This window comes from Paramisgurnus dabryanus, chromosome 15 (genome assembly GCF_030506205.2).
Source record: "Paramisgurnus dabryanus chromosome 15, PD_genome_1.1, whole genome shotgun sequence".
NCBI classification, from domain to species: Eukaryota; Metazoa; Chordata; class Actinopteri; order Cypriniformes; family Cobitidae; genus Paramisgurnus; species Paramisgurnus dabryanus.
In genome coordinates, this window is record NC_133351.1 from 26316051 (window position 1) to 26326450 (window position 10400).

Sequence of the window (10400 nt, forward strand, 5' to 3'; positions counted from 1 at the left end):
GGAGTGTCCGCTGTGGAAATCAATAACTTTTTCATAGTATAGTTTCAGTGGTTACTGGGCCAAAGTGATACAACACAGAATGTGTCTAAGTGCCACATCAACACTCTTGGAATGCCTGTCGACCAATTAGATTTAAAGTCAGGAGTGTACAAAGTACAAAGGTACAGTACCAGTTAAATGTTTAGACACACTACTCATTTTTTTTTTTTTTTGCTTCTCACCTGTTATAGTAATAATAAAAAATATCAAAACTGGTAGCTACCACAACAAATACGTTAAACAAGCATAACAATATCAATTTTAATCAAACGTTTATTTGTTGAAGCCATTATGCATAAGACTTTCAAAAGGCTTTTCAGATCATGTTAAACATGCATTTATACATTCAAGCATACCAACACAATATCATCTCATTCATTTGCAATTTACAAGGTAAATATATGTATGTATATGTAGATGTACGATTTGCTCATAGGGACAGGGTTATCATTATTGGTATATTTTTTTCTAATAACCACATGTTTTGTACAATTAATTTCGTACACAATTATGCAAATTAGTCAACTCGTAAAAACATCCAAATTCCTTTAGGATCAGGTTGGGTACACTGTAAAAAATATCCAATAATTTATTGTGATAAGTTGACATAACTTTTAAAAACAAGTTAAAGTAACATAAAAATATATGTTGATTTGACAAAAATGCTTAATATTTTGTACAGTGTATACCAAAACTGTAACTAACTCAAAAACTATACAGATGTCGACTAAATAAAAAAAATAATTGTAATGTTTTTTGGTCAGGGTTTTTGCATTAGTGTGCTTGTGTTGGTAGTTTTAAGCTTGTTTGAATATGCCCATTGTGTCCCGTATGTTGATCTGGTTCACAGCTTGAGGGATCTTCATACAAGATTCATTACCTATTTCTGTGATCTGTTCTTATGAATAAAAGCATCATTATCCTCTTCTTTAGTCTCTCAGGTGTGTTTAACAGATGCTTTTATCCAGCGCTTTACAGTACAGTACATTAAACATATACATTTATTTTAAATACGTATGGCTTGCATGGATCAGTAAAGCTACAGGGACACTGTTCTGCATGTCCCAATGTTGTTGTCACAAAAGCAGTGTTACCTTCCTGGCATATTATAGTTTGGATGCTGTACACATGAATTCATATACAGCAGTAACAGTGTATGATTTTGAGTATTCAGGAGTTTATGCAGGAGTTAATAGACTATGGGAAATAAAAGAGTACTATGGTTTAACAGGTTTCCTTTTTGATCCCACACAAATAAACATATAAACATCCACCTTGCATGAAGCAAACACATAGATAAATAAATAAATCAGAAAAACACCTTAGATCATTTATGTATTTCTTTATTATTTAACAATAAGTGTTGTTCATTGTTATGGAAATGAAGTTATATCACTTCTGTCTGTTTATATTATAACACATCAGATAATTCTGTAAGGGTGCATATAACATTACGAACCCCTTAAATACAGATATGTGTAAAATATCTGTAGTTAAGAACAAAAGGAGACGTATTCCTCTTTTTCTTTTCTTTTTTTGTGTGTGTCTGTGTGTGTCTCTGCGTTAGAGAGAGTGAAGATGAGAATCATCATCTGGCTTTGACTGGCATAATTGGCTCTTTTCTTCCCCGCCACTACTTAGCGCTGATAGCCCAATTTAGCCGCCACATGCTAAAGACACTTTCAGAGTGTAATCAGAATTAAAGAGAATGGGTTTTACTCACTTTAAAGGCCCTTTGAGTCATACACTGTGGGCTGAAACATTGATGGGTCCCTTTAGTTGTCAGAAGAGCCGGGGCCACATACAGTTAGATGGCATTAACACGGCTATATGGGGTATAACATAGGAACATACTCAGGAACACACATTGCCTCTTTGAGAATGACCCTGTCAAAGTAGAGATGCCAATGTAATACCACTGCTCTTCAGTAATAACGCAAAGTATTTTTTTTTTGTAAATTGGTCTCAAGAAACCATCAAAAGACCATATTTAAGACCACAGAGAGAGAAGATATCTGTGGTTAGGTGACAAAGGGATTGCGCCTCATCTACCGACGTGCATGCTGATGCATTTTTCCCATTACGCATGATGGCTTGTGACTACGGTGGAAATGGACAGTAGCTTTGAGATTATCTCTCATTTCCTTCGCTCTGTCTGCCTCTGTTCTTTCGTGCTTCTTTTATTCTCTCTTTCTTTCTTAAATGTATGGTGGTTAGAGTTCTCTCGCTGCAGGCGATTTCTTTTGGTAAGCTGAGTAAAATGCAAATGTAGCACATGGGAAAGAAAGACAATTCTGTGATTTCTGCTCCAGCTGGTATGAGCTTTACCCACAGAACAGCTTGAGCATGGCTGAATCGCACCTTTGCTTTAGGGCCCTTCAGAAGCGCTGCAGGACTGTTTTTAGACAGAAATTATTAAGATCTTTCTAAGTCGACTAAATGTTTTTGTGGGTTTACAACTGTGCATAGTACGATATGATATGGTAAACATATTAATAGTCTATTCAAAAGTACAGTGTCATTGCTTCCTGTACAGTTATACATGTACATGACTAAAGGTAGAGGGAGAGAGAGAGAGAGAGAGAGAGAAAGAGGGAGAGAGAGGGAGGGAGAGGGCAGCACAAGAAAAGATAACCCCAGCCACCCTGCCCTTATAAAGGACCGTGCACTGAAAGAAGGCCTTGTGTGTCTTGTGTTTATCAGTGATACTTGCTCTTACCTGCAGGGGAAAAGAGATTTGAATTAAAGTCACTTGCAGAGAAAAGAACAGCACTTTTACAACTTTTTGACAAAGGTTAAATAGGTTGAGTTCTGTATAGCTGGAAATGGAAATTCACAAAATTGCTGTAATGGTTCATAATTAACTCTTATTTGATGGATAAGCAACTGTTTACGCTATGTCATGACAATTCGTATGTATTTTACGAGGTGGCTAATTCATATTTATTCATACGACCACATTTTTGTACGGTTTGCCTTGACCCCTGTGACGTTGGGGTTATGGGGTTTCGTTATTGTTTTTTATGATAATCGTACATGTTTGCACACTTAACGCCATACCAATTAGCCAAGGCGCAAAATGTGTATGATTTCTCATGAGATCAGGCTGGTATACATCAACCAATTTAAAGCACCAAATTCACACCAGCCTTGAAAACAACAAAAGAATAAAACTGATTGATGCGTTTTGCACGTGGTAGAATTATTGTAAAAGAAATGTTGGTTACAAAGTCATGAGGTTGGTTGTAGCACTGTATGCCCTGTCTAGCTATAGGAAGCCTATTTAAAGCAGCTTATTTAGTGAATGTCAATAGGTGTAAATATTTCTCATGTTTTCTCTTACAAGAAATCACTCAAAAATATGTATGGAAAATAACAGCCAGGCTGCTGAGTTAGGCCTCTGTGTGATTCAATTTCACTAGGATTTACTGTGATCCATGTGTGAATTCTCTTGGGAAATATGTGCTTTGATTAATGTAATACAGGGACAGGAAAATACGTGTGTGTGTCTCTTGTGCTCTCTCTCTCTCTCTCTCTCTCTCTCTCTCTCTCTCTCTCTCTCTCTCTCTCTCTCTCTCTCTCTCTCTCTCTCTCTCTCTCTCTCTGTGTGTGTGTGTGTGTGCGTGCGTGCGTGCGTGCGTGCGTGCGTGCGTGCGTGTGTGTGTGTGTGCGTGTGTACGCTGGGGAGTGTCTGAGAATGCTGTAAGCAATAGAATCATTTGGGAACTTTGACGTACACAGCCTGCATTCATGCATTTTATTTGGACCTTCAGAACATGCTTGATAAATTTGTTAATATATGTAGATTATTTTTATTCATACATTTTCTTGATCATTTATGACAATGGAACAACTTGCAGCAGCTATGTAGTCTTGCAGTATAACTTTAAATTTGAAGATACATTATTTTTACTTTTTCATTTATAAAGGGACTTGCTTTTATGGGTTACACCTTACAACTAAACATGTAATGGCATTAACTACGCTAGATAACAACAATTCCACCAATTTACCCATTTTTTAAATATGCTGAAAAAGCAACAGCAGACTTAGTGCACTATAGTGCTCTCTACCATCGTTTGTATCCATTACAGTTTATTAAGTCTTCTGTGGCGCAAAGACATTCGTAGCAGCTATCTGCAAATTTAATTGTATTACTTTTTATGCAAATCTGTTACACCACGTGGTTTAACCCAAGTGAGTCTTTTATTAACAAGCGTCAATTAGTGCGCCAAATATACAGAGGCGTAAAGTAGCTTAATTTATACATGACACACCGAGGCATTGTTAGACATCACTTCGTCAGACAATGATTGATGGATCATCTAGATACCCGTGACAGACGACTAAACTATACATTATCCGGTAGGCTACAAATCTATATCAAATTAATTCTGATAATGCTTGTTATTGCAAATATCTTAATAACTCACGCATTCATTGCTTTTTATGAATCAATTTAAGTTTTGGGTCCTTACTAAAATTGATTTAAGGGACCATACATTTCCACAGACTGAATAAAGATTTAGTCCACTTTATTAACTCTAAAATAACTTAATAGCTTTTAAAGTTTGACTGCGCTGGGCTAAAAGTCCCCATTCAGTAAATATTATTATTTTCTTTTTTTAAAGTCACAACAAAAACTTTAAACAACTAATTCGACATCTTTGGAACATAAAAAACGCCTCATGAATCCATTATATAATGGTAGGCTATATAAGTCTCTCCATGGTCAAAAGAATCTTAATTTAATTGTAAAAGTGTTGATGTAACCCACTGCCATATCTATTGCCTCTCATTTTTTTACGATCTTGCCGTCACGAATTGCCCTCCATTATTCATATTTTTATGAATAGTGTGAATTTTAAAACCTAGAGTATAGACTATTACCGCCTTTTCAAGGCCCTCAATGAAGAACAAGCTTTGAAATCTGAAATGTGCCTGTAACATATCGTAGTGCAAAACAACACGGCCTTTAAATTCAATATAAACAGTTTAACACGATTAAAACAAAACCTCCATGGAGTGTAAAAAAGAAAGAGAGAGAGGAAGACCTCTTACCGCAAGACTGAAATCCAGCGCAGCTCCCTCTCTCTCTCTTCCGCCGTCTCGAGTGAATCCGGCTCTTCTCTGCTCCGCTATTATTTTCACTTAAACATATGAAAATGTATGCAAATGAAAATCAGCCCTAACTGTTCATCGCTCGCACTCCAGTAGTGTCCCTGTCCTTGACACTATACAATAGGTTATATGTTGTAAGGGGTGGATCAAGCCACTTTATACAAACAAACAAACAAATAATAATAATAAATCAATGCACCAACTATGAATTAATACTGGGTTTGTTTAATCATGTGGTGACTTTTAATTGTTATAGAAGATTTATGTATTTTCACATTTGTACTCCTGTTGCTGTGAAATATGTTAAATAATTGCGCATGATCAATGTTTGAATTAGTTGAGAATTAAATTAATAAAAATAACACAAACGCTGAATGGAAAATTATTTTATTATTTTAAAAAAGTCATTTTCAAGTTTTAAAAAGCTTTCTTTATAAAAGGAGCTCATTTTATTATTTTTAACACAAATATATATCTATGAAACTTTCCGTGAAGTTGTGCATACATGTTAACATTTTGAAATAGCCTATTAAAATAATAATAATAATAGTCTAATAATAATAATAATAAATCTAATCAATCTTTACCTTATTTGTAATTTCTACGCCAATAATTAAATTGTTATGAAATTGTTTATTATTTATACTTTTATGTTTTATCTGTTGCTTTTTGTTTATAACCGCAGCATCATACTTTGCCTTTCGTTTGGCGTTGTGATTACTGTTTGTTTATTATATTATTATATCCCCATATAACATAATACACGATTATAATCAAAAACATCATAAATTAAATTTGACTTTTAAATCCATGTTGCAGACAATACATGTTCAGATTAAGACAGTATTTAACAAGAGGGGATGCGAACAAAGGCCAAAAATGTTCCTTGTAACAAAAACAAAGCATCCATAAACGTCACTGTATGCTAGGAATACAGCAGACAAGGCAACGAATAAACGCAGTGCAATATAAATGCGCGGTTCCCTAATTGTATTAACTAAATCTTCCTGATCAGATAGAAAGTCTATGTTGACACGTTCAAATTAGACATAGCAAATTGCAACGCCTTGACGTGATTCCTTGGCCTGGACTCTCTAAGCTGAGCTGGGAGATCTGTCACTCTCCCGCAGGATATCCAATGAGCATCAATCTCGCAGAGACTTCCTCGTTGTAATTGGGTGAAGGATGTGGATAGTGTGCGCACGCGGGGCCGAACGTAAACATTCGCGTGCTCTCGGGCTCACAGAGAGGAACTAAGAGCGCGAGGACGGTGAACGTTGCTCATTGCGCGCGCAATAATAGAGTTGTGTGCAGCTGAATACATTGAAGATTAACGTGGGTAAATGGAAGAAATATGAGCACCGTGACTCTGTAAGACAGTGTTTTGGAGCTTTTTTGGACCAGTGAGAAGTTCACAAAGGAACCTCTGCTAACTTTCCACATGAAGATAAAGTTCTGAGGGATATCGTCACATGCCGTTTGTTTTTTAGAATCAACTTTTTTTATTCATGTGGTCATTTATTTTTGATATCCTAATTGGTGTTTAAGAAAAAAGACATCAGGAATGGTATGCTGAGGAACCTCCATGAATAATGTGGAATTCTACGCTGAAGGTATTTTCTTTCTCCTATAATAAAAGGAGTTTTTGAAGGATATATTTTACCGTCTTTTGTGTCGCGTTGACGGTGCAGGACCGAATCAAAATACCAGGCATACTTTTCCAGCTTGAATAATTCATAAAGCGTGCCTTCGAGGGTTGGATAAAAGTTACGACGATACGGGGAGGGGGAATAATAATAAGCAGAATTGTTCAAAGTGGTGAAGGGGGATGGCCACGGCCGCTTCAAATCCTTACCTGGCCAGCAATAGCATCCTCTCATCAGCCTCGATCGTTCATTCGGAGTCCGGAGGTGGTGGCATGCAGCCGGGAAGTGCTGCAATAACCTCGGTGTCGGGCGGATACAGAGGAGACCCCACGATCAAGATGGTGCAGAGCGATTTCATGCAGGGAGCTATGACGGCCAGTAACGGGGGACACATGCTAAGCCATGCGCATCAGTGGGTTACTTCACTGCCGCACGCTGCTGCCGCAGCCGCCGCCGCCGCAGCTGCCGCAGCTGCAGAAGCGGGCTCCCCCTGGTCCTCCAGCCCTGTTGGCATGGCGGGTAGCCCACAACAACAAGATGTCAAAAATAATTCAAACAGGGAAGATCTGCACTCGGGTACCGCGCTGCACCACAGACCCTCGCACCTAAGTGCTCACCAGTCCCATCAAAGCGCGTGGGGTGGCACCACAGCCTCGCACATCTCCACCATCACCGGAGGGCAGCAGCAGTCCCAACAGTCTCTCATTTATTCCCAGCCGGGTGGCTTCACGGTAAACGGGATGTTGAACCCTCCAGGGAGTTTAGTCCACCCGGGGCTGATGCGAGGAGATTCTCCCGATATGGAGCACCATCATCACCACCACCATCATCCGCAGCACCCTCACCATCATCACCACCAGCACCACGCGGGAGTGAACAGCCACGACTCGCACTCTGACGAGGACACGCCGACCTCCGACGACCTGGAACAGTTTGCCAAACAGTTCAAGCAACGCCGAATCAAACTGGGCTTTACCCAAGCTGATGTCGGTTTAGCACTAGGAACTCTTTACGGAAATGTGTTCTCTCAAACTACCATTTGCAGGTTCGAGGCTCTGCAGCTGAGTTTTAAAAACATGTGCAAACTAAAGCCACTGTTAAACAAGTGGCTGGAGGAGGCCGACTCCACCACGGGCAGTCCTACCAGCATTGACAAAATAGCAGCCCAGGGCAGAAAACGAAAGAAGCGCACTTCCATAGAAGTAAGCGTAAAGGGGGCATTGGAGAGCCATTTTTTGAAATGCCCTAAACCGTCGGCACAGGAGATCACCTCTCTGGCAGACAACCTACAGCTGGAAAAAGAGGTCGTTCGGGTCTGGTTCTGCAACCGAAGGCAGAAGGAGAAGAGGATGACGCCGCCCGGAATCCCTCAGACACCCGAGGACGTGTACACCCATGCAGGCAACGTGAGTGCAGACACACCGCCTCCGTCCATGGACTGCAAACGTATGTTTACTGAGACGTAGAACAAATTATTTTATGCACACTTCAAGTTATTGGACGCTTGTCACCAAGATAACAAATATTATTCTATGTAAAAACCTACAAACGCAAACCACAAAGTCATCTTTAAAACTGTGCGTTTTATCCTCCAATGTCCCTAACGTTAAATGACTGTATTTGCTCTGTGTTTCAGGAGAGTTTTGTGGTAGATTACTTAAAAGGTGCAAGTTTGAAAGATGAACCGGACAACAACCACAACGTGACAACTACGAGCACCTATGGCCAGGAGATTCTGGTGCACTGACAACGAAATCGTGACAAACCCAAAGCCAACAAAGACTTTATGGATCCCCTTTAAGGGAAATTATACAAGAACTCCCAAGGACATGGATCAATGCAAGCAAACATTAAATATTAAACAGTGGAAGAATTTATCCCAGGACACGTATCAGTTTTACGCACAGGAATTATATTACTCATTTTAACAGAAAGGATTTGTCTTGTCTATACTCTTGGAGCATTATTATGTGCAACAGACTACACCTTTTGTATCTTATAGTATTTTTGTGAACCACACTTCTGTGAATAGCCTTTACACAGAGAAAACTCTTAAGAAAAAAATAGGAAAAAGAAAAAATATTGGTTACTCTCAAGCTGCACTTATTTTCCAATTTCAGCCTACCCCCGTTAACACTTTTTTGTTGTTGTTTGGCTGAATAATCGTGGATATTGCCCTCTCTTAACTGCTTTTTCTTGGCAGGCATTTTTGGTGGGTTTTGATAACACGTCTGTGTAAATTTGGCAATATAAATTCTCTGTGTTGATTTAAATGATTTGCTTTATATTTTTCACTAAGAAACAATCTTTCAGATATTTTCATGAGCAATGTCAGATTTGTTGCGCGCTGTGATGACTTTCAACCTATAGTAGCATCTCTTGTAGGCCTTCCCCTCTGCCATTTAAATATTGATTATATTTTATACTGTTAGTATCACACTTGTTATTATATACGGATATTGTACACAAACGCATTGACAAAGCTGAAGCAACCCGTTGTCAAACCGTTTCCCCCGTTGTTGTTATTTAAGTTCAGTACTGACTCAGCGAGAGGTGAATGAGAATAATAAATCTGATAGCTCTCGGATGCAACTGTGTAACTTTCTTTCTTTCTTTCTTTCTTCCTTTTGCAATTTCCTGAATTAAAAATTGATTTAAAACAAATTCTAAACAACAAAAAAACGAAATTTCCTTTTATTTGCTCAGAAAATGTCTTGACAAATAATTCGACATTTCTTGTATGTAGGCCTATACGTATTTAGATAAGTTTCTTTTACTGGCTCTCTTCACACATTTGGTCTATACATGGTTGTCATGTTACGTTTCATGTCATCAATATGTTAGTTGGCCTGCTTTTGTCTATGCTTTCGTTTAGATTTTTTTTTGGGGGGGGGCTGCATTCAGTAACTGTCAATATAGCCTGTACCACCTGCTATTCATAACGTTTAAAAGTAAAGACAAAGCTGTACGCAGCTGTTGCACAAACAGTGAAAATGCGGTGATAAAAATATTTTTTAAAGGTTTACTTCAAATAGTTTGTAAGCTTTATTTAATACATTATTTCAAAATGACATGCATTATGTCAAGCTTATATTGTTTTCCCTTAAGATAACACATCGAAAATCCGAGGCCTTCTAAAAAATAAAGAAAAAAATAAATGATAGCCTATGTCAATAGATGCATTTTTATATATTTTGCTACATACAGATTAGCGTTTATTATAAGAGCTATATCTTACTCATCAGTTCAGAGAAGTATTTAATATATTTTAATCAAATATAGTATATATTTATAATATATATAATATAATCATTGCCTTTTGGCTAACATTTATGTAGTCCACGTGATTGTATTAAATGACTAGATGAACTCAATTAAATAACTGTGTTGCATTCTCCAACATCAGCATGAAATACAGACCTCAAAATAGCTTTTATTTTAACTAAATTAATTATATTCAATTAGCGGGATTTCAGCAAACGCAACGTTTATTTCGTTATTGTTTGTTTATAAATTTGAATTTGAAAAAGCACAAGCGTCCCGCACAGCGAGTGACGTAATTTGGAATCAATTCCGTGCACGCTCTAAAGCGGG

At 38.0% G+C, this 10400-nt stretch overlaps 1 protein-coding gene and 1 long non-coding RNA gene across 3 annotated transcripts; one reads left to right on the forward strand and one right to left on the reverse strand.

Moving 5' to 3' along the window:
• Positions 1–1410: 1410 nt before the first annotated feature.
• On the reverse strand, positions 1411–7144 carry LOC135782553 (uncharacterized). Its single transcript, XR_010545433.1, has 3 exons — positions 7016–7144; positions 5094–5189; positions 1411–2751 (listed from the first exon to the last, which is right to left on the reverse strand). It is a non-coding gene; the product is annotated as an uncharacterized lncRNA (long non-coding RNA).
• Positions 6373–8703, forward strand: pou3f3a (POU class 3 homeobox 3a). Of its 2 annotated transcripts, none has more exons than XM_065292913.1 (2): positions 6373–8212; positions 8443–8703. In XM_065292913.1, exons 1-2 carry the CDS (start codon positions 6989–6991, stop codon positions 8551–8553), a joined length of 1335 nt encoding a protein of 444 aa, XP_065148985.1. In that variant the 5' UTR covers positions 6373–6988; the 3' UTR covers positions 8554–8703. The 2 variants fall into 2 exon arrangements, with proteins under 2 accessions (XP_065148985.1, XP_065148986.1); XM_065292914.1 differs by having other exon boundaries at positions 6373–8252; positions 8443–8624.
• The last annotated feature ends 1697 nt before the right edge of the window (positions 8704–10400 follow it).

Bases quoted from the DNA above. Each gene is read 5' to 3' on its own strand.
- pou3f3a (XM_065292913.1), top strand. From the start codon at position 6,989: ATGGCCACGGCCGCTTCAAATCCTTACCTGGCCAGCAATAGCATCCTC. The intron at 8,213-8,442 runs GTGAGTGCAGAC...TCTGTGTTTCAG, and splicing joins TGTACACCCATGCAGGCAAC to GAGAGTTTTGTGGTAGATTA.